The sequence below is a fragment of the Chiloscyllium punctatum genome, chromosome 6, assembly GCF_047496795.1.
Source record: "Chiloscyllium punctatum isolate Juve2018m chromosome 6, sChiPun1.3, whole genome shotgun sequence".
Classification (NCBI taxonomy): domain Eukaryota; kingdom Metazoa; phylum Chordata; class Chondrichthyes; order Orectolobiformes; family Hemiscylliidae; genus Chiloscyllium; species Chiloscyllium punctatum.
Window position 1 is genome coordinate 81,526,428 of NC_092744.1, and position 24,193 is coordinate 81,550,620.

The 24,193-nt window shown below is 43.3% G+C and overlaps 1 protein-coding gene across 1 annotated transcript in view; it reads left to right on the forward strand.

Moving 5' to 3' along the window:
* The window catches only part of stk25b (serine/threonine kinase 25b), an 88,419-nt gene continuing 64,226 nt past the window's right edge, over positions 1–24,193 (forward strand). Inside the window, exon 1 of the mRNA XM_072573081.1 lies at positions 1–212. Within this exon, the coding sequence (XP_072429182.1) occupies positions 177–212 (36 nt within the window). The 5' untranslated portion in view covers positions 1–176. The remainder of the gene's footprint in view (positions 213–24,193) is intronic.

A 24,193-nucleotide genomic window follows, 5' to 3' on the forward strand; every position in this document is an offset into this window, starting at 1 on the left:
GCGCGCTGGGGGCGGGCAGCAGGCGAGCTGGAGACCCAAACAGTGAGGGGCTGATCGGTGTTTGCGGAGGCTCCGGGCGGCCTTTGGCGGCGGTAATGTCCCCCTGGGCCTGCCTTTAGAGGCTGTACTGTAACCCACACCCTCGGAGACCCCGAAGCACTGTTTGACCGACTCCCATGGAAATGGCTCACATTCGAGACTTCAGTATCCAGGTAGGGGCAGGGGTAGGGGCAGCTGCTGGCATTCTGTTGGATGTGGCTGGCCCTGGGGGCTTTTCTCTCTCTCTCTCTCTCTTCCCCACCCTCTGATCTAAAACAAAAGCAGGTGTCTTCCTCTCCCCATTTCAGTCATGTCAACAAGATGCCCACGACCCAAAGGTCAATTTCCCCATGTTTTGTTGCTTCCCTGGTGGCAGGTGGGCTGACCCTGTTGTCCTCTTCGAAGGTGTCTCCGACTGGCATGTGAGTTGGTGCTGCCCATCTGGCTGAGTCATCGGGGCGTACAGCACGGAAACAGACCCTTCGGTCCAACCCGTCCACGTCCACCAGATATCCCAACCCAATCTAGTCCCACCTGCCAGCACCTGCCCCTAGCCCTCCTATTGATATACCCATCCTGATGCCTTCTAAATGTTGTAATTGTACCAGCCTCCACTACTTCCTCTGGCAGCTAATTCCATACATGTACCACCTGCTGTGTGAAAAAGTTGCCCCTTAGGTCTCTTTATATCTTTCCCCTCTCGTCCTAAACCTATGCCCTCTAGTTCTGGACTCCCCCACTCCAGGGAAAAGACCAGGTCTATTTATCCTATCCATGCCCCTCACGATTTTGGAAACCTCTAAAGGTCACCCCTTAACCTCCCTAGCCTAGTGTGAGACATCAAGGTGCCCTAGTGAAACCCACACTGGGCATCATTGGGGGCGAGGGCATATTAATGCTAGTTGGAGTCACACCCCACACAAAGGAGGACAGTCACGCTAATGAAGGGCTTTTGCCCGAAACGACGGTGGTTGAAAGCCAACTATCACAGCTCCAGGCTATCACTGTATGAGTTCCTTGCAGTAGTGACCCAGCTAGCTTCAGTTGCTTCATCAATGGCCTTCACTTCATCACAATGCCAGAAATGGGGATGTTAACACAATGACCAGCGCTATTCGCATCTTCACAGACACTAAAATGGTCTGTGCCCAAATGCATGCAGGCCTGGGCTACATTTTGGCTGTGGTTAATGACAATGGGAGACAGTGTAACCACCTTCTCATTGCATTAAGTGCCACTGTTGAATCCCTACCATCAACAAGAGATTGGCATGTTATAGAATCATAAATGTTTTCACATGGAAGCCTGTCTTTTCTGTATGTCTGGCACATATTGGCTATTTCAATGTTTACCAGTGACCAAAAATGTAACAGGATTAACTGTTTAAATAATGTGGCCCCAAAGCCGGTCAGAAGTTGCATGTTCTTAGCAAGTGAATTTTCAAACACCTTCTTCCATCTACAAGGCATGTGTCAGTAGTGTGAGATAATGCACTTAACAGGATGAGTGCGATTCCAACAACACGCAAACCTGGTGCCATCCTGGAGAAAGCAGCCTGCAGATTGACACCATATCTATCATCTTAGACACTCATTCCCTGTGTTCCTCGTGCACAGTGGCAACAACGTGTACCATCCAGAAGATGCAGTGCACCAACTTGCCAAGGAATGCTTTCAAAATGGCAACCTTCATTGCAGCTGTATCAAGATCCTGAATCCCCTTTCCTGTCTCTGCTTCATGTGAGCTGCAGCAGTTCAAGGGGATGGCTCAACATCATCATCTCAAGGGTAATCAATGCTGGCCTTGTCAATAATGAGTTAATTGAAAACAAAAGTGCCCCTTCTCTCCCCAGTGCAAAAGTAGATTCCCGTCATGTAGAATGGCATAGCCCCACAAGGTGTTAGCAGTTGGAAAACTTTTTTTTGGAAAAGCCAGTGTGTACCGGATCAATATGTTCATTCTAATCCTGTGGCAAAAACCTAAGTGATTTTAATTAACACCTCATAAAAACTAATTTGTGAAAAGATAATAAATTCATTGTGAACCAAGGGAATGGTGGACAACATGCTTTGGAGAAATGCATATGTACCAGCAGTTTGCAACAAAATATTTCTTGTCTGACTCTGGTCACTAGATCTTCTTTGGCTCAAGAATCAAAAAACAGTGGTTACATAATTCAGCCTTTTTAAAATCCTACAAGGATAAGATGTAGTTTACACTGACCTTTGAAACAGTCGGATGCAGTTACTGGCATCAGTACCTAATCTTTATGGATGGAAAGAGGTGACATTTAATGGCGGTCTTTTGTGGTTGGGATAGCCTAACTAAACGTCTGGATATCTTTTTCAGGATAAGGTGCACCAAAGGACTTTGCTTTTGAATATTTCCCTTTGCTTATTGTTTGATTCCTTTCAGTGCAGTCTTTTCCGTTAGAAATTATTGCATAACTGCAGGTTTTCTGGGAATACTCTTTCAGTATTGCATGCAGTAATTTTATTAGAAATTGCCTTGCCTGTTAATGGGTAAATGAACTTGTATAAATTTCCTTAACAAATACCTGGACTCATTCAATGGTAAATTTTGCAGATCTATCCTCCTTTTGCCAGTGCTTGAAATCCTGGAATGAACTTATCAGACATACCACATTTTAATGCAATCTTCCATCCAGCTGTCATGTGCCAATATTTTGACGCCGCCAGTGTGATTACTCAGAATTTTGACTTGCTCAGGACATTGGAAACCTGCCCTTGCTTGTCCTGTTGGAGCTGCTCTTCATTGTCCGGCTTCCTTCCGCTGGCTTGGAGCAATCAAATTAGCCACTCTGGCAACTCTTTCCATACAATGCTGCGAGTGTTTCCTTGGTGGTGAGATCTGGCATTTTCATCCACTTTTGACACATTTTAGGAGGTGACCAATTAGCAGTGACTGAAGAATTGAAACAAGAAATAATCGAGAATGGACTTTCACATTCTGCCTTCAATCTCAGTGTTTTACCAGTAAACCCCCTAAGAAGGGCAACCTGGGTTGTGAGCTGCATGCGTGAGTTTTGAAATTCTGCATCAAGCATCTGTGTTTCTAACTCATTTTGTATTTTCTAATCAGAAATGCAATTAACCACTTTGGATTCCCAATTGGCCACTTATAGCTCGTGGCTAATATATTGGACAGCACTGCTTTAGAATGCAAAGAAAAACATCAGAACAGCAGCTGAAATGCACTTATTTCTAATAACTCGTCAAAATTGCCTTCCATTTTAAGTTATGTTTTGAGATTTTCATTGCACAATTGATTCCCTTTAGTCAAGCTACTCATCTGGGTGAGAGATTAGACTATTATAATCTCCAAATGTGTTGTTTAGTTTCCGTATTACAGGAAGTGTTATTAAACAGTATGTGAGAATAGGTTGGTACATATTTCCTTAATTTTTCTGTTTTGTATTTACCACATGGATGTGGTGGTTTCACTCCTTGGTCATATGATAATCCAATATTGCAAGTAATGGAGAAACAATTGTTATATCATCTCATGATGTCAAGCACCCAGGCTGAAAGGAGATGGGAATCTCCCAGTTACCAACTTCCTGATTTATTTCTCAATTTAGCCTGTAAGATAATTGTATTGTCATTTAGTCGTAAACGATGAATAGTGTCCACCAACGACGTTATGCTGTCAGTGTTATAAAATATGTGATTAGTAGTATAAATGAAATTAAATTCATAGAAAGATTTTGAAATGAATGCTTTGCAGTATAGATGTTACCCTCGTAAATTTCAGAGGCAGGATTTTTAAAGAAAAATCCAGTCATTATCTTTGATCTCAAGACCTGCTCAGGCACAGTTAGCCTCCAGTTGACCTCAAGAGGCACAACAATTAGAACTTTCCTTAAAGGGAGGGATGTGCATGTGCCTGAGCAGAAGGGAAAGCTGTACTGTACCTTGTATTCTGTCCATATAGACAGTGTATTCTTTGAGTTGCCATAAGCAGCATCAGGCGATATCTCCCAGTATAGATGAAGAGTATTAACAGATGCCAGGGAGGGATTTCAGGGCTGTCGTCTACAGTGATAATCAGGCTGTTGCTGCAAAGTGCCTGAACCTATATCTCTGAGCTATAAAATAGTCTTGAAAAGCCTTTTTGTTCTGCATGCGGTCTGCACCCCTCGGTTGAGTAAAGTGGCAAAGGCTAGTGCTGTGGAGGGAAGGGAGAAGGTTATTGGGGCTCTGCTATCAATTTTCAAATTCTCTCTGGCAACAGGAGGGGTACTGGAGGACAGCTAACATATCATTATTCCAGAAGGGTGCTACAGATATACCAGAAAATAGCAGGCCTGTGAGTCTAACATCTGTGGTGGGGAACTCTTAAAACATTCTGAGAACAGAATTAATCTCTACTTGGAGAGACCAGGATTAATCAAGGATAGTCAACATTGCTTTATAAGGGGGAGAGCGTGTCTACAAATCTGACGGAATATTTTTGAGGAGGTAACTGTGTGTGTGTGTGTGGATGAGTGTTTTTAGTTGATGCAGTCTACATGGGCTTCGTTAAGTTTTTTTAGGTTCATTGAGTCATACAGCATTGAAACAGGTCCTTCGGCCCACCATATGTATGCTGACCAAAATACACCAAATGCATTAATCACGTTTACCTGCAGTTGGTCTTCAACTTACTATGCCCTGGCATTTTAAGTGTTCAATCACTTCTTAAATGTTGAGAGTATGTGGCTCCACCACCCCCTCAATAAGTGCATTCCATATTTCTACCATCCTCTGAATGAAAAGAATTTTTCTCCGATCCCCTCTCGACCACCTACTTGTCACCTTATACTTATTCCTTTTGACGTTAGATATATCTGTCATGGGGTAAAGATGTTTTGGTTCTGTTCGCTGAGCTGGGAATTTGTGTTGCAGACATTTCGTCCCCTATCTAGGTGACATCCTCAGTGCTTGGGAGCCTCCTGTGAAGCGTTTCTGTGATCTTTCCTCCAGCATTCCTCCGAAAGATCACAGAAGCGCTTCACAGGAGGCTCCCAAGCACTGAGGATGTCACCTAGACAGGGGACGAAACGTCTGCAACACAAATTCCCAGCTCAGCGAACAGAACCACAACAACGACCACCCGAACTACAAATCATCTCACAAAAACTTTGAATGGGCAAAAGATTTTAATGATGTACCCAATCTATGCGTCCCATAATTTTGTATACGTCAATCAGATTTCCCCCCTCACCTCCTCTGTTCTAGGGAAAGCAAACCCAGCTTATCGCTCCTCAACTGAGACTTTCCATCCCTCTTGCACTGTCTCCAATACAATCATCTCCTTCCCATAGTGTGGTGACCAGAACTGCACACGATATTTCACCTGTGGCCTAACCAATATTTCATAAAATCATATCAAAACCTCCCTGCTCTGTATTCCCTGCCCTGGATAATGAAAGCAAACATCTTTGTACCTACTCTATCTACCTGTGCTGACAAGTTCAGGAATCAATGGACCTGTACGCGAATGTCCCTTTGTTCCTCAGTACGGTCCAGGCGCCTAATATTAATTGTGTAAATCCTTCCCTTATTAGACCTTCTAAAACACATCACCTCACAATTATCAGGATTAGATTCCATCTGCCTTTACTCTGCCCAATTTACCAGCTGATCGATATCAGACTGTAGCCCGAGACCATCCTCCTCACTATCAGTGCACCATTAATTTTTGCATCAATTGCAAACTTACTAATTGCACCTCCTATGTTCACATCCAAGTCATGAGTGAACATAATAACCAGCAAGGTCCCAGCACTGATCTCTGTGGTATACTGCTGGTCACAGGTTTCCAATCACAAAAGCAACCTTCCACCATCACCCTTTGCCTCCTATTGCAAGTCAATTTTTGGATCCAGTTTGCGAACTTACCTTGGATCCCATGGGTTCTTTACTATTGGGCCAGCCTTCCAAGGGAGACCTTGTCGAAGGCCTTACTGAAGTCTAGGGAAGCCATATCAACTCCACTGCCTACACCAATATTTTTACTTATCTTCTCAAAAATCTCAAATTAGACAGAATCTCCTTTCAACAAATCCATGCTGACTATTTCTGATTGATCCCTGTTTTGATTAATGCTGTATTTTTTTCCTAATCATTTCCCTCCCACTGACATCAGACTAACTAGTCTGTAGTTACCTGGCCTATCCATGTTGTCGAGCCGCCTTGTTCAAAGGCACCGCAATAGCTATCCCCCAGTAACCTGATACTTTGCTGGTCACAAGTGAAGGATTAAATATTGCTCCCCCCCCAATAATAGCCTGGGATATGATCAGTAGGAAGACACAAAAATCGGTGGTTTGGTAAATAATAACAGGGGGAAAAGTCTTAGACAACAGGATGATGTAGTTGAGCTGGTCGTATGGGCTTAAGACTGGCAAATGAAATTTTAATCCTGAAAATATGTGGTGAAGCTGTTTGGGAGGGCCAACCACGCAAAGGTGTACATAGAGTCATAGAGATGTACAGCATGGACACAAATCCTTCAGTCCAACCAGTCCATGCTGACCAGATATCCCAACCCAATCTAGTCCCACCTGCCAGCACCCAGCCTATATCCCTCCCAACCTTTCCTATTTATATACCCATCCAAATGCCTTTTAAATGTTGCAATTGTACCAGCCTCCACCAATTCCTCTGACAGCTCATTCTGTATGCATGTTACCCTCTGCGTGATAAAGTTGCCCCTTAGGTTTCTTTTATATCTTTCCCCTCTCACCCTAAACCTATGCCCTCTATTTCTGGACTCTCCCACCCCAGGGAAAAGACTTTGTCTATTTATCCTATTCATACCCGTCATGATTTTGTAAACCTCTAAGATCACTCCTCAGCCTCTGACACTCCAGGGAAAACAGCCCCAACCTGTTCAGCCTCTCCCTATATCTCAAATCCTCTAACCCTTGCAACATCCTTGTAAATCTTTTCTGAACGTTTTCAAATTTCACAACATCTTTCCGATAGGAAGGAGACCAGAATTGCACGCAATATTCCAACAGTGGCCTAACCAATGTCTTGTACAGTCGCAACATGACCTCCCAACTCCTGTACTCAATACTATCTCAGCAAGAGGCCCAGCAATCACTTCTCTAGCTTCCCACAGAGCTCTAGGGTACACCTGATCAGGTCCTGGGGATTTATCCACCTTTATGCGTTTCAAGACACCCAGCACTTCCTCTTCTAATATGGACATTTTTCAAGGTGTCACCATCTATTTCCATACATTCTATATCTTCCATATCCTCTTCCACAGTAAATACTGATGCAAAATACTCATTTAGTATCTCCCCCATTTTCTGCAGCTCCACAAAAAGGCCACCTTGCTGATCTTTGAGGGGCCCGATTCTTTCCCTGGCTACCCTTTTGTCCTTAATGTATTTGTAAAAACCCTTTGGATTCTCCTTAATTCTATTTGCCAAAACTATCTCATGTCCCCTTTTTGCCCTCCTGATTTCCCTCTTAAGTATACTCCTACTTTCTTTATACTCTTCTAAGGATTCACTCAATCTATCCTGCCTATACTTGATATATGCTTCCTTTTTCTTAACCAAACCCTCAATTTCTTTTTCTTTGCTGCTTCAAAAACAAATTGCTGGTCTGGCAGCATCAATGAAGGAAAGCATACCAAACGCCGCCTTCATTATCATATCCACCTGCTTTGAACCTGCACTCCAAGGTCTCTTTGTTCAGCAACACTTTCTAGGACCTTACCATTAAGTATATATGTCCTGCTAAGATTTGCTTTCCCAAAATGCAGCACCTCTCATTTATCTGAATTAAACTCCATCTGCCACTTCTCAGCCCATTGGCCCATCTGATCAAGATCCTGTTGTAATCTGAGGTAACCACCTTCGCTATCCACTACACCACCTCCAATTTTTGTCATCTGCAAACTTACTAACTATACCTCTTATGTTCACATCCAAGTCATTTATATAACTGACAAAAAGTAGAGGACCCAGCACCGATCCTTTTGGCACTCCACTGGTCACAGGCCTCCAGTCTGGAAAACAACCCTACACCACCACCCTCTGTCTTCTACCTTTGAGCCAGTTCTGTATCCAAATGGCTAGTTCTCCCTGTGTTCCATGAGATCTAACCTTGCTAATCGGTCTCCCATGGGGAACCTTGTCGATCGCCTTACTGAAGTCCATATAGATCACGCCTACCACTCTGCCCTCATCAATTCTCCTTGTTACTTCTTCAAAAAACTCAATCAAGTTTGTGAGACATGATTTCCCACGCACAAAGCCATGTTGACTATCCGTAATCAGTCCTTGCCTTTCCAAATACATGTACATCTTGTCCCTTAGGATTCCCTCCAACAAACAGCCCACCACCGACGTCAGGCTCACTGGTCTATAATTCCCTGGCTTGTCCTTACCACCCTTCTTAAACAGTGGCACCACATTAGCCAACCTCCAGTCTTCTGGCACCTCACCTGTGACTATCGATGATACAATGGTCAGACCTTAGAAAATGCAGATGAATCTTGGGCTGCATGTCCATAGATCCCTGAACCATCTGGACAGGTAAATAAGATAGTTAAGGCCGATGGGATACTTGCCTTTATTGATCAAGGCATTTAATACAAGACCAAGAAGGTTTATGAATGGAACTGCATATAATGTTTGTTCAGCCTCCGCTGGGAAAAGTAGATGACACACTATCAGAAGATTGTGGTGTTACTAAAGAGGGTGCAGAAGAGATTCACCAGGATATTGCCAGGATAGAAAGAGTAGCAAGAAGGAACTTTTCCCCTTAGTGACGTCCGTATTTTGAAATAAGCATCAGGAGGTTTAAAGGGGTTTGAGGGATTTGTTTTTCACCTGTGGTGTTGTGTATATCTGGAACTCACTACTTCAAAGAGTAGCAGAGACAGGAACTCAAGTGGTATTTAAGAACTATTTAGATGAGCACCAAAATGCGATCTCCCACAGGTGTAGAAAATGGGTCCATAAAGATGGAGTTTGAATGACTAGTGCAGTCCTGATGGGTCAATGGTGTTCTTTCTTTGCTGTAAGATTTTTATATGACTGATTGGTATTCACTATTGACAATCTCCCATGCCATTACAAATGGGGCATTAACATTGAATATTATATTCAGCTGAAATGATGAGGGATTTTTAGGCCAGTAATATATTATTCTAACTTTAATATCATAGGTTTTGAAGAAACATTTAGAGCAATTTGAAAACTGGAAATTAACATTGGTTAGAATGTAGAGGTTTCTGTACAGTACAGATGAATAAAGATGAGGATACCAAACCAAAAAGCTCAATACACCACCACTGGTAGGGAATATCATTACAGCAATTTTCATTATAAAGTCCTGTATCCATAGTTATGAGTAAAAGCTGACAGTGATGTGAAATAGGGGGCAAAAGGGGTTGGAAATAGGAGATGTACATAGCTATAAGATTTTCCAATTGTTGTAAATAATGTCATCTTCTAATGATCAGAAGAGGCCAAAAACGTTTACATTAGGCAACATCTGGAGTTTGAAAGTAATTTTATCTTTCTCCATAATTGCTGATGCTGACTGACCCGCTGAATATTTCCAGCTCTTTGTTTATAATTCAGATGTCCAGCATCAGTATTTTCTCTTCATCTCCTAAAGAAACTCTGTTGCTTCCCATCCTCTGAGAACAGAAAGGTGTGGAGGAGAATGGTGTTCCTCAATTGACTAAATACATGCACTCCTTGCTAATTCTAAACACAGTACCACTGCCTTGCCCTCAGATGGTTTATCACTGGACTAGCAATTAAGAGACCCAGGCTGGTGATCTGGAGACACCCTACTTGGGGCATGTAAGTTCAAGTTGTTGGCGTTGGTAGACTTTGTAATAAATGTCTCTGTAAGGTGCATTATAAAAATTGGTACTGGGGAAGGGAAGAGTCGGAGGTGGATCATTTCAAGATGCGGGATAAAATTATTTCAGTCCCATGAAATTTCCACAATCAAAAGTACAAAATGGTGCCACCCATATTATTAGTCTAACCAGGGAAGAGGTCATGTGGAAACTGAGTAAGATTGGAATAAATATTATTCCACTTGGAAAAGGGATAAAGAAATTCACAGGACTCCAGGTAAGTTCGTTCGATCTAGTGGGAGTGACCGGCAATAGTAATGCAGGGTAGAAAAACATACAGCTAAGGAAGGTTGGAAGGAGGTTATGGGTAGGGTCTGCTTAGATGCCAGCTAATTGTTCGTTCATCTGTCATGAGAGATTGTTTGTTTGTGCTGTGGTGGTCAACTCTGTTAAATATTGCCTGATGTAGTTCAGAAGCCACACTCTAACAACAATTTCTGGCATGTTTTACTTTGAAGAAAATGGTGGACTGGGAAGGTGGAGGATTCACGAACCACTTGTTTTTCTCCTGCTGACCAACTGAGCTTTTAACATAGAAACATAGAAAATAGGAGCAGGAGTAGGCCATTTAGCCCATCAAGCCTGCTCCACCATTCATTATGGTCATGGTTGATCCTCTGTTTCAGCACCATAATCCTGTTTTCTTCCTGTAGCTATTGATACCTATAGCTTTCAGAAATCTGTTTATTTCTTAAATTCAGTGACATCATCTCCTCTGTCTTCCATAGTAGAGAATTCCACAAGTTCACCACCCTATCAATGAAAACCACTCAACTCATCTCAGACCAAAATGGTCTACTGCGTATCCTTGTTTGAGATTGCCTGGCCAGGGGAGAGATCATCCTTGCAATCCTATCAGTCCAGCCCTAACAGAAGTTTATGTATTTTCAATGAAATCCCCTCTCATTCTTCTAAGTTCCAGTGGACGCAGGCCCGGTTGACCTAATCTGTCCTCAAATGACAAACCTGCCAATCCAGGAATCAGTCTGGTGAACCGTTGTTGCACCTCCTCTATGGCAAGTATACCCCTTGATAAGTAAAGAGAACAAAGCTACACACAGTATTCCACATGAAGTCTCATCAAGGCTCCATACAGGTGCGATGAGACTCTTTCACCCTACATTCCAGTCCTCTTGCAATGAAGATCAATATATCACTTGTCCTCCTAGCTGCATGCTGCAATCTTACTTTCAGTGATTTGTGTACAAGGACACTTGAATTCTTTCATTCATCAACCTTTCCTAGTTGATCCTAATTTGCCATTTTGTTGTTCCTACCAAAGTAGACAGATTTACACTGAACCACGATAATCCTGCATCTGCCATGTATTTATTGACTCACTTATCTTGTGTAGATCATCCTGAAATCTCCCTACACCCTTCTCACGATTCACTCTCCCACATAGTTTTGTTGTTAGCAAAGTTGAAAATCTTACACTTGATTTGCTTATCCAAGCCATATTGATATATTGAATAGCCAAAGGCCAAGTATCAATTCTGTGGTATCCCACTTATCACTGCCTTCCACTCTGAAAATGGTTCATGTATTCCTACTTCCTGTTTCCAAAATGCTATTTAATTCTCAATTCTACATTAGCACCAATCCCATTTGCTTTGATTCTGTGTGAATAGCTTGTTATTTTATCAAAACTATCTGAAAATCAATACATCACATCCACTGGGTCTCCCTCATCTAATTTATTATTTACATCCTCCAAAAGTTCCAGTAGATTTGTCAAACGGTTTTCATTTCTTAAATCCATGTTAATTTTGTGTAATAGCATTGATATTTTTAAATGTTCTGTTACCACATCCTTTACAATAAATTCCAGCACTTTCCCTATTTCTGCTGAGAGGCTAGCCACTCTTTGATTCCCAGTTTTCTCCCTTTTGTTGTGGTTCTGTTCACCGAGCTGGGAATTTGTGTTGCAGACGTTTCTATAGATACTATAAATGCCAGAGGAAACAACACAGAAGCACTTCACAGGAGGCTCCCAAACACTGAGGATGTCCCCTAGACAGGGGACAAAATGTCTGCAACACAAATTCCCAGCTCGGCGAACAGAACCACAACAACGAGCACCTGAGCTACAAATCTTCTCTCAAACCTTTCTCCCTTTTTTTTAAACAGTGGGATTAAATTGACAGGATTGTTTGAGAATCTACAAAAGTTTGTAGCATGACAACTAACATATTCACTACCTCCCAGGGCCTTCCCCTTTTGTATCCTAGGAGATAGATTATCAGAACCTCGGGATTTATTAGCTTCAAGTCCTTTAATTTTTCCAGCACGAATTTTTTTTTTAATAATACTAATTCCGTTCAATTCCTCCTTCTCAAAAGCCCCTTGCTTCCCTAACGTTTCTGGGAGATCATTTGTAGTCTTCATTGAAGATAAAACAAAAGTAGTTGTTTAATTGGCCTACCATTCCTTTACCCTCCTTTATCAATTGTCCCATTTCAGACTGTATGGGATCTACGTTTATCTTCTCACAACCTTTTATTTTAAAATGTTCATAGAAGCTCTTACTGTCTCTTTTTTTGTATTTTGCAAGTCTACTCCCATAATCTCTTTTTCCTCACTTAATCAACTTCCTCGTCCTCATTTGATTCTCATTTCTACTTCCTACTTCCAATGCCTCTCCAGAGGTCACAGCTATTAGTGAACATTTCCCAGTTAGCATTGGCAATATCCACCATATTCCTATCTTACTTTCAGGTGACCACCTAGCAGGCATACAACTGGCCATGACCCAGAGGCCCATCATTCAAAAGGTCCTTGAGTTTATGGCTATCAACTGTCCATTAAACAAGGCCAAGTCAACAGTCCAGCTTAGTGACGAGAGTATGCTGATGGAATTAACACACTCCAGGTGAACCAGATTAAACAGCTTTTGCCAGTTCTGCTGTGTAAGTGCATAGCTTCTGTAAGTAAGCTAATGCATATGACGTAACAAAGAGAAAAATATGCCAGCAAAGAGTTTGGTTCCAGAACTCCACTGCAGATCCTGAAGGCTCCCAACATTGCCTTGGCATGGGTGATGTAACCGATCATCTTTTCATGGAAAGTGGCAATCACATTGAGCAGCTTTGGTTGTCCACAATTCTCTAGCAATTATATAGCTTCTGCTCACATGATCAGATGCCTTTTGTGAGAGTGATAGTGGTGTCCTTTATTCAACGGATTCTGAGAGCAGACAGATTAAAAAGACTGCGTCAGTTTTCGATCTTCCAGTACTGAAACTTTGTTGGGAATGGGATAGATGTGTTCACTGGGATCTGTAATTTGTCAAGTTATGACTCTTATGGTGCTTTACAGAAGGATGCATTAATAGTTGGTGCAAAAGTAATAGTTTCCCCCTTGTTCTTTTAGAGTCATAACCTTTGCACACATACATCCAGGGGCATGGCCCTCTTCCTCCGCCAAAAGCAAGCATGTTTGTGGTGTTAATGCAGGAGTTTCCTGTGCTTGACTAGTTCAGGTAGTACAGCATCATAACTTGCAGCTTTGGAAATGACAGACAATCAATAACTTTGCTAAGCTCCTGCACTGTTGGTTCAATATCCATGACAGGCAGGCTTTCTGCGGTGTCAAGAGCTTACTTAGTGACAGTGTTCTTTCTAAAATATAACTCCAGGAAGTACTTCGCTCATCACTCCAGCTGTTTATTACCATCCATAATGATCTCTCCTGCTTTGGTTTTCAATGGAACCAATTCTTTGCTGATGGGCTTGTTGCTTTTTCCATCTCTTCTGACATGTTCCGAGCATTCCGAGCATTGTTTCAAGGATCTGGATATTCTGGCAATGACGTGGGTAATGTTTAGCAGTTTGTTATTGTTTGCAGTCTTCTACTTGGAATCTTTTACTGCAAATAATAATATTGGACGACTTGGTTTCAGTAAAAGGTTTTATCACTGTGATAATAAAATCAAAATACTGCTGATGCTGGAAATCTGAGATACAAACAGAAAATGCTTCAGAAATTCAGCAGATCTGGCAACATCTGGAAAGTGAGAAGCAGTTCTTTTCAAGTCGGATATGACTCTTCTTCAGAATGAAAACTTTATTTCTTTTTTCACCGATACTGCCTGATCTGCTAAGTTTCTCTAGCATCTTATGTTTTCACTTAATCACAGTAATGTTATCCTTAAACTGCTTGGAAGCTTCTGGTTTTGATTTTGTGTTTAAAGAGAATGGTACTCTCAATGATGTTTTGAAGTAAGTTCAGTTTCACCTCTGCACTTTGGGAAAGCTGGAGGTAGCAGTTTAATCAAGCTGAGGAGCTGTTGTGTTTTTATCCGGGTAGGCAATATAGCTGAAGTTGATGCAAGGACAACATTTCTGCAGGCAATGAAAATGCTTCAGGAGATACATTCTGACCCCCATGCACACCAGGGTGTGATCTGTATCACAAGTCTGTTCTACGGTAGCTGTGTGTGCTGAGAACCTCCTTTTGTTTGGAAAGAGGTGAGAATTTGAAGAATCACTTATCAATGTGTGGAAACTAGACAAAATATAAAGAACAGATTTAAGAAAGGGAGGGAGTGGTTCGGTGAAACTGGAATAGACCGGGCTACATCTTCAAAGAGTGAAGCACAAGCCAAATGGCTCAATTCATAGGGCAAACCTATTTTTGTTTTTTTCCTAATGTTCTAATTGGTTGTATTCTAGTGAAGCCTGATGGAGCAAGTTAATGGGGAAATAGTCATGAATTCATTCTGGCTTAATGATACCAAATTGCTACTGTCTCCCTTGTCAGTGTCTTTGGCAGTGGTCATGCTTAGACTTGCTAGGATCAATAAAGGTAAGAGAGAGATTTTGTTTTCGCCCCAGATTCAACCGCATTTCACTAAATCCAATACAAAAGCAACTTGTTGTTCTTGCAGTCACCAGAGTAATCTCTTCAATTTAGACCTAGCAACTGAATGGGTTTATTGAATTATGAAACATGATTGAATGTTGTTAAAACATATTTTAATGGGGTTTAAAGTCTGGGAAATTTTCCCTATCTGTTCATGGCATGTGGGCTTTTCTGGCTGGGAAAGCCTTCATTGCCCATCCTAAACTGTCCTTGCCTGTATTGCCTCTTTTGTATACAATTAATCCCACTGTCCTCTTACCCAGTCATTTTTATCCCTCAGGTATTTACCCATTTTGATTCTGCTTCCAGCATTTTTCAGGTAGTGTATTCCAGATCCCACTCCCTGCTGTTTTGTGGAAAAAGGGTTATCAGAGCATTCCCTGTTGAGTCTGGAAAGTCCTCCTTATCAACATCTGTGCTTGCGTCAAAGTTAAGAGAGCTGTCCTGCAGACTAATGAGATTGGCATAGTCATACTCACTGGGGAGGCAATGGCCTCTTGGTATTATCACTGCACTGTTAATCCAGAGACCCATCTATTGCTCTGGGACCCAGTTTCAACTCCTGCCCCAGTAGATAGTGGAATTTGAATTCATTAATAAACAGAATTCTGGAACATAGAGTCTAATGATGACCATGAATCCATTATCAGTTTTCAGAAAATTCCATCTGGTTCACTAGTATCCTTGAGGGAAGGAAACTGCCAACCTTTACCTGGTTTGGCCTACAGACCCACACCACTGTGGTTTACTCTTAACTACCCTCTGCTATTAGCGATGGGCAATAAATGCCGGCCTGGTTGGTGATGCCCTCATCCCACGAATGAATAAAAAGAACTAAATTGTACCTTCAGACAATGTTGCAGACGTCACCATCCCTGGATGTTTTCACTCCCATCAGCAGAATGGACCGAGCAGGTATACAGTCAGGAAGGAGTTGCTGTGGGAGTCCTCTAACTCCAGACCAACAAAATCTCATCAGCAGGTCAGACATGAGCAAGGAAACTTCCTCCTGATTAACACCTACACCCACACTTCCTGAGCTGAGGAATCAGTATTTCCCCACATTGCACACCACCTGGAGAAAGCATTTTGGTGGCATGCCAGGAATAGAACAAGGCATACCTAACAATGAGGTATCAACCTGGTCAAACTAGAACACAGCACTGCTGGACTCCAAAAGGTGGAAGCAGCATGCAATAGACTGGAATGAACGATCCCACAATCTAAGGATCAAATCTGACCTCGGCAGTCCTGCACACCCAGTCATGAATGACAGTGGGCAAATTAAACAATGAACAGGAGTTAGAGGTACCAGAAATATCTCTTTCCATTCCACATAATCTCAAAAATGGCAGAAGGCTTTCAGTTCTACAAAGGCTATGGGCACTGACAACATTCTGGCAACAATATGGTAGACTCGTTCCAAAGCTAAGTGCCCCTACCCAAGCTATTCCATTGTGACACTGGTATCTAGCCAACAATTGTCTAAATATGTCCTGTACACACACAGCAGGATAAATCCAACCTGGTCAATTACTAATCAGCGTGTAATTTAATTAGTCAATTACCAGTAAAGGAATGAAAGTGGTCATTGACAGTGCTATCAAGCCGCATTTACAAAGCAATAACGTAGTGATACTGAGTTCTACCAGGGCACTCAGCTCCTGATCTCATTACAGCTTTGGTCCAAATGTGAGCAAAAAAGCTGACCACCTGTTGTGAGGCAAGAGTGACTGTACTTAACATTAAGGTAGCGTTTGATCAAGTAAGGGATTCAGGAGCCCTTGTCAAACAAGATTAGTGAGGTTAAAATCAACTCGGCAAAAGTGAGGACCGCAGGTGCTGGAGATTAGAGTCGAGAGTGCCAAGTAGCATTCATGCCACAAGTATGCCAGGCAATGACCACATCCACCAAGAGAAAATCTAATCATCACATTCAGTGGCATTATCGTAACACCCCAACTGGGGAAATGTACTGATACTTGAGCCGCAGTACTCCCAGGGTCATCACAAAAGTTAAAGATTTAACCAAGTTACTCACAGTTCTCCAAATTACCAGGTTGACACATTCTGAGTAATAGAACACACCATCTCAATTTCTGTACTTAACAAGAAACTGCTGTTTATTACAAGTGAAGCAGTCCTAAGCACAGGTAAACAAATATAACTTAGCTTTATAGACCTTTAATTTAAACTCTACCCCTACACATATGTGCAGATGGATATTAAAAAAAATAAAATGGAGGTTATGGGTGGAGGGAAAGAAATGGAGGATACTGTTCAGTCGCACTAATCCACAGGATTCACTGAGGTGTTGTTTACCTCCTTCTGAGTTGTTTTGATCACCAGTCTTCCTCTTTTACAAATGACTTCCATTCTTTACTGAAGACACTGATCAGTTGGCGCACTAGTTGTTCAGTCTCTTCATCAATAGTTGGAAGGAGGAGCTTGTGCCATTTTAATCACCTTAAATCTTTTGTCCTCGCATTAACAGCTCCTCTGCCACTGGAAATTATTTCTCCTTACTCCTATAAAAATTATTCATGATTTAGAATACTTCTATCAAAACTCCTCTTAATCACCTTGTTCTAAGGAGAAAATACCCAGTTTCTGCATGTAACTGATTCTAATTCTCATTCCAACCTTGGAGTGCAGGTTCATAGCTCCTTGAAAGTGGAGTCGCAGGTAGATAGGATAGTGAAGAAGGCGTTTGGTATGCTTTCCTTTATTGGACAGAGTATTGAGTACAGGAGTTGGGAGATCATGTTGCGGCTGTACAGGACATTAGTTAGGCCACTTTTGTGTGCAATTCTGGTCTCCTTTCTATCGGAGGGATGTTGTGAAACTTGAAAAGGTTCAGAAAAGATTTACAAGAATGTTGCCAGGGTTGGAGGGTTTGAGCTACAGGGAGAGGCTGAATAGGCTGAGGCTGTATTTCCTGGAGTGTGGGAGGCTGAGGGGTGACCTTATAGAGGTTAATAAAATCATGAGGGGCATGAATAGGATAAATAGACAAGGTCTTTTCCCTGGTGTGGGGGAGTCCAGAACTAGAGGGCATAGGTTTAGGGTGAGAGGGGAAAGATATGAAAGAGACCTAAGGGGCAACTTTTTCACGCAGAGGGTGGTACGTGTATGGAATGAACTGCCAGAGGAAGTTGAGGCTGGTACAATTGCAACATTTAAGAGGCATTTGGATGAGTATAAAGAGGAAGGGTTTGGAGGGATATGGGCCAGGTGCTGGCAAGTGGGACTAGATTAGGTTGAGATATATATTAGGTTGATTATTTCTGGATTCAGAATTGGCTGACTGACAGAAGGCAGAGAGTGGTTGTAGATGGAAAGTATTCTGCCTGGAGGTGTGTTGAGTGGGGTCCCGCAGGGCTCTGTTCTTAGGCCACTGCTCTTTGTAGCTTTTATAAATGACTTGGATGAGGAGGTTGAGGGGTGGATTAGTAAATTTGCAGATGACACAAAGGTTGGAGGTGTCGTTGATAGTATAGAGGGCTACTGCAGGCTGCAGCGCGTCATAGACAGGATGTAGAGCTGGGCTGAGAAATGGCAGATGGAGTTCAACCTGGATAAATGTGAAGTGATGCATTCTGGAAGGTTGAACTTGAATGCTGAATATAGGATTAAAGTCAGGATTCTTGGCAGTGTGGAGGAACAGAGGGATCTGGGTGAGCAAGTACATAGATCCCTGAAAGTTGCCACCCAAGTGAATAGGATTGTTAAGAAAGCATATGGTGTTTTGGCTTTCATTAACAGGGATATCGAGTTTGAGCCGCGAGGTTTTGCTGCAGCTCTACAAGTCCCTGGTGAGACCACACTTGGAATATTGTGTCCAGTTCTGGTCGCTCTACTATAGGAAAGATACAGAGGCTTTGGAGAGGGTGCAAAAAAGGTTTACCAGGATGCTGCCTGGACTGGAGGGCTTGCCTTATGAAGAAAGGTTGAATAAGCTCAGACTTTCCTCTCTGGAGAGGAGGAGGAAGAGAGGAGACCTGATCAAGGTGTACAAAATAATGAGAGGAATAGATAGAGTCAATAGCCAGAGACTTTTCCCCAGGGCAGGATTGACTGGTGCAAGGAGTCATAGTTTGAAGATATTAGGACGGAGGTATAAAGGAGACATCAGAAGTAAATTCTTTACGCAGAGAGTTGTGAATGCATGGAATGCGTTGTCTGTTGAGGTGATGGAAGCGAAGTCATTGGGGACATTTAAGCGACTGCTGGACATGCACGTGGATAACAGTGAGTTGAGGGATGCGTAGGTTAAGTTACTATATTTTACATTAGGATTAAGTCTCGGCACAACATCGTGGGCCGAACGACCTGTTCTGTGCTGTACTTTTCTATGTTCTGTATCTGGTCGGCATGGACCGAAGAGTCTGTTTCTGTGCTGTATATCTCTGACTCTAAATATCATTATAAAACATCTGTCTTGCATTTTCTGTTAAAGTTTCAACATCCTTCCTGTAATGTTTTACCCAAAATGAAACACACCATTTCAGCTGAAGCACTGGCTCATGAACAGTTGGCACAACTTCCTTGTTTTTGTTCTCTGCCCAGTTAATGAAGCCGAGAATCCCATTGTTTAATCATTCCTCTTATCTCACCCTATGGGCTTCAAAGATGTGCACCACTGTAGTCTCCCTATTCCTGCATCTCTTTTCAGATTACACAATCAAGTTCCTATTGTCTTTCTTTATTCTTCCTGCTAAAATGTATCACTTCACTCTTCTGTGTTATATTTCAACAACCCACTTCTCCAGGCTGTCTGTCCTCCTGAAGACTGTCCCTATCTCCTTATTTACTAACTTTTTAATCATGTACAAGATTCGAAATTGTGCTTTATGAGGAGGTTTAATAGAAGTGTTCAAAATCTTGACGCGTCTGGGTAGTGTAGAAAGGAGCAAACCTACCATGTAGTGGGATGATCAAGAAGTAAAGCGGACTGATGCAAGAGAAGCCATTGCAATATGAGGAAAATCTTTTTCCACACAGTGATGGTCAGGATCAGGAACACACTGCCTGAGGGTGTGGTGAGTGGCAAGTTAAATTAAGGCATGCAAGAGGAAATTAGTGTTCTCTGAAAAGGAAGAACATACAGTCTTAGGTGGAGGATGGCTTCAGGCAGGGTGCTGCTTCAAGTAGCCATCTCAGACACACTGCACCTCCATCTATCCTGTAACTTCTATATATTTAAGTCCAGGACATTAATATATATTAAATTTCACATCAACACATCAAAGAGAACAGTGATCGTAATATTGATGTATGGTGAACTCGGAAAGTATAGCACATTCCTGATGGCAGATCCTTAGCCTTTGACTTCAGACAGTAAGCCTGAGGATGAGAACTAGGATTACAAGGTGGGAAGAGCAAACTGAACGTGACAAAATGGTACAGGGTGCCATTCAAATGGGATGTGGTGAAGACAGGGGGATGTACAGCCTCTTCCTCGTGGCTGAAGACAGATTTGGAGTGGGAGAGGAATTTGTCAAGGTTACGTAGGAACAGCAGGTAGAACTTAAAATTGTATTCTGCTTAAACAATTTGAGTTGCTAGGATTTAGATTAAAACATAGTATCTCAAAAGTGATATCTATGGATTGTTACTTGAACCATTCACTGATTAAGGCGCACTGACCATTACACCGCTGAGGCTAAACGCCAGATCACGGACACCTCCTCCTACTGCCCCCTTGACCATGACCCCACCTCCCACCACCAAACCATCATCTCCCAGACCCCCCATCCATAACCTCATCACTTCAGGGGATCTCCCATCCACCGCCTCCAACTTCATAGTCCCACAACCCCGCAAAGCCCGTTTCTACCTCCTGCCCAAAATCCACAAACCTGACTGCCCTTGTCTCAGCCTGCTCCTGCCCCACCAAACTCATCTCTGCTTACCTCGACACGGTCCTGTCCCCCTTAGTCCAAGAACTCCCCACCTACGTTTGGGATACCACCCATGCCCTCCACCTCCTCCATGATTTTCGCTTCCCCGGTCCCCAATGCCTTGTCTTCACCATGGACATCCAGTCCCTGTACACCTCCATCCCCCAGCACGAAGGACTCAAAGCCCTCCGCTTCTTCCTTTCCAGCCGACCCAACCAGTACCCTTCCACTGACACCCTCTTTCGACTGACTGAACTGGTCCTCACCCTGAACAACTTCTCTTTCCAATCCTCCCACTTCCTCCAAACCAAAGGAGTAGCCATGGGCACCCGGATAGGCCCCAGCTATGCCTGCCTCTTCATAGGATATGTGGAACAGTCCATCTTCCGCAGCTACACTGGCACCACCCCCCCCCCACCTTTTCCTCCGCTACATCGATGACTGTATCGGTGCTGCCTCGTGCTCCCACAAGGAGGTTGAACAGTTCATCCACTTTACCAACATCTTCCACCCCGACCTCAAATTCACCTGGACCATCTCAGACGACTCCCTTCCCTTCCTAGACCTTTCCATTTCTATCTCTGGCGACCGAATCAACACGGACATTTACGATAAATCGACCGACTCCCACAGTTACCTAGACTACACCTCCTCCCACCCTGCCCCCTGTAAAAACGCCATCCCATATTCCCAATTCCTTCGTCTCCGCCGCATCTGCTCCCGGGAGGACCAGTTCCAAAATCGTACAACCCAGATGGCCTCCTTCTTCAAGGACTGCAATTTCCCCCCAGACGTGGTCGACGATGCCCTCCACTGCATCTCTTCCACTTCCCGCTCCTCCACCCTTGAGCCCCGCCCCTCCAACAGCCACCAGGACAGAACCCCACTGGTCCTCACCTACCACCCCACCAACCTCCATGTACAGCGTATCACCCGCCGTCATTTCTGCCACCTCCAAACGGACCCCACCACCAGGGATATATTTCCCTTCCCTCCCCTATCAGCGTTCCGAAAAGACCACTCCCTCCGTGACTCCCTCGTCAGGTCCATACCCCCCACCAACCCAACCTCCACTCCCGGCTCCTTCCCCTGCAACCGCAAGAAATGCAAAACTTGCGCCCACACCTCCCCCCTTACTTCCCTCCAAGGCCCTAAGGGATACTTCCATACCCGCCACAAATTCACCTGCACCTCCACACATCATCTATTGCATCCGGTGCACCCGATGTGGCCTCCCCTATATTGGGGAGACAGGCCGCCTACTTGCGGAACGTTTCAGAGAACATCTCTGGGACACCCGGACCAACCAACCCAACCACCCCGTAGCTCAACACTTCAACTCCCCCTCCCACTCCACCAAGGACATGCAGGTCCTTGGACGACTCCATCGCCAGACCATAGCAACACGACGGTTGGAGGAAGAGCGCCTCATCTTCAGCCTAGGAACCCTCCAACCACAAGGGATGAACTCAGATTTCTCCAGTTTCCTCATTTCCCCTCTTCCCCCCCCCCCCCCCCACCTTGTCTCAGTCAAATCCCTCGAACTCAGTACCGCCTTCCTAACCTGCAATCTTCTTCCTGACCTCTCTGCCCCCACCCCACTCCGGCCTATCACCCTCACCTTGACCTCCCTCCACCTATCGCATTTCCAATGCCCCTCCCCCAAGTTCCTCCTCCCTACCTTTTATCTTAGCCTGCTGGACACACTTTCCTCATTCCTGAAGAAGGGCTTATGCCCGAAACGTCGATTCTCCTGTTCCTTGGATGCTGCCTGACCTGCTGCGCTTTTCCAGCAACACATTTTCAGCTCTGATCTCCAGCATCTGCAGTCCTCACTTTCTCCTCCATTCACTGATTAAACCAGAGTTAAACAGATTAACAAATTAAGTACACTTCATGTTGTGTTGTGGGAAGAAGGAGTTTTGGTTAATGGGACGGTGAAAGCAAAGCTTGAGAAAAGAGGGAGCTGTTCCTTTGGCAGGGGGGGGTCCACTTAAACTAGACTGGGATCAGTGTCCTGGCTGTAAATGGGGCTTTAAATTAAGCATTATTGGAGGGCTCTGGTGAAGGGCGATTGAGAAATCTATGGAGAAAAATAAGGACAATAAAATATCTTAATAGTTTGGATAAAGACAAGCTGCATGGGACAAGAAGAGACTAGATTTAGCGAATAAAGTCTGTGTATTTAATAATGGGAATATGTAAATGCATAAAACAGCAGAAAAAAATGAACTCATTGAACAAATAAATAACATGGTTTCAATCTAATCACTTCTACATAGACATGATTATGTGGTGATCAAAGTTGACAAATAAATATACATGATGTCATGATGGATCAGGATATCTGGGATATTGTTAAATTTTAAACTCCAATTGTTTTTTTTAAATTGCTACCATCCAGAAATGACAGTAGATACAAATTCAGCTACTATCTATGAAAGTCCTGTGTGAGACCCATAGAATACCTCAACTGTAGAGGATTGGGGAAGGTCAATCAGCGAGAAATGAAACAAAAAGCGATTGTGAGGTGGCTTATTCATCCTCTTTCTCCTCCTCACCCCCCTGACTCCACCCCCCCCCCCCCCCCCCCGCCCAACACACACACACCCCGCCTCACCCCAAAAAAAAAGAAAAACACGTCTTACAAAATTTTTTGTGGCTTGATCACAACAGGCAAATACAAAAAAAAGGGTTAAAACCTGCACCATTAGGGCGGCATATGAATAAATACAGACTAATGTTTGGGCTACTGTGCTATGAATGTCACGGCTGTAAGAACAGCTTTCAAATGCCCCTGCACTAGGTAAAAGAAAGAAGACTCCAGTCTGAGTGCTGCCAGTCAGCTACTATTAAAAGAAATCAGGACAAAGAACTTCAATCTACCACTAGAGCCAAGAATGTCAAAATTGACGGTCCATTTACCAACATCAAGATTACTAGTAATATCAACCAAAATGCTGCAAAATGCAACTGTCCACTCGCTGCAAACAATTCAGACACTGATCCATATATCTTTATATAACTTTTTTACCTTCAGGACTCCCTTCTAAGCTGTGTGGACGTGTGTTGCATTACTAATCTTTCTGTTTAGTAATTAATAACTCTTTTTTTAATTCATGAAAACCTGGTTAAATTGGCACCTTTTAAAACAAGTTTATTTGGGTCTGGGAGAAAGATGGAATCTTTTCAGAATTAAGTTTGTTTCGACCAACTGAGGGGACGGGTAAATAACCAAGGGAAGCTTGCTCAATCCTCCATATTAGGTAAGGTATCCTGTCTGAAATTGTAGAAGAGAAAGTGAGGACTGCAGATGCTGGAGATCAGAGCTGAAAATGTGTTGCTGGAAAAGCGCAGCAGGTCAGGCAGCATCCAAGGAGCCGGAGAATCGACGTTTCGGGCATCCTGAAGAAGGGCTGATTCCCGAAACGTCGATTCTCCTGTTCCTTGGATGCTGCCTGACCTGTCTGAAATTGTAACAGACT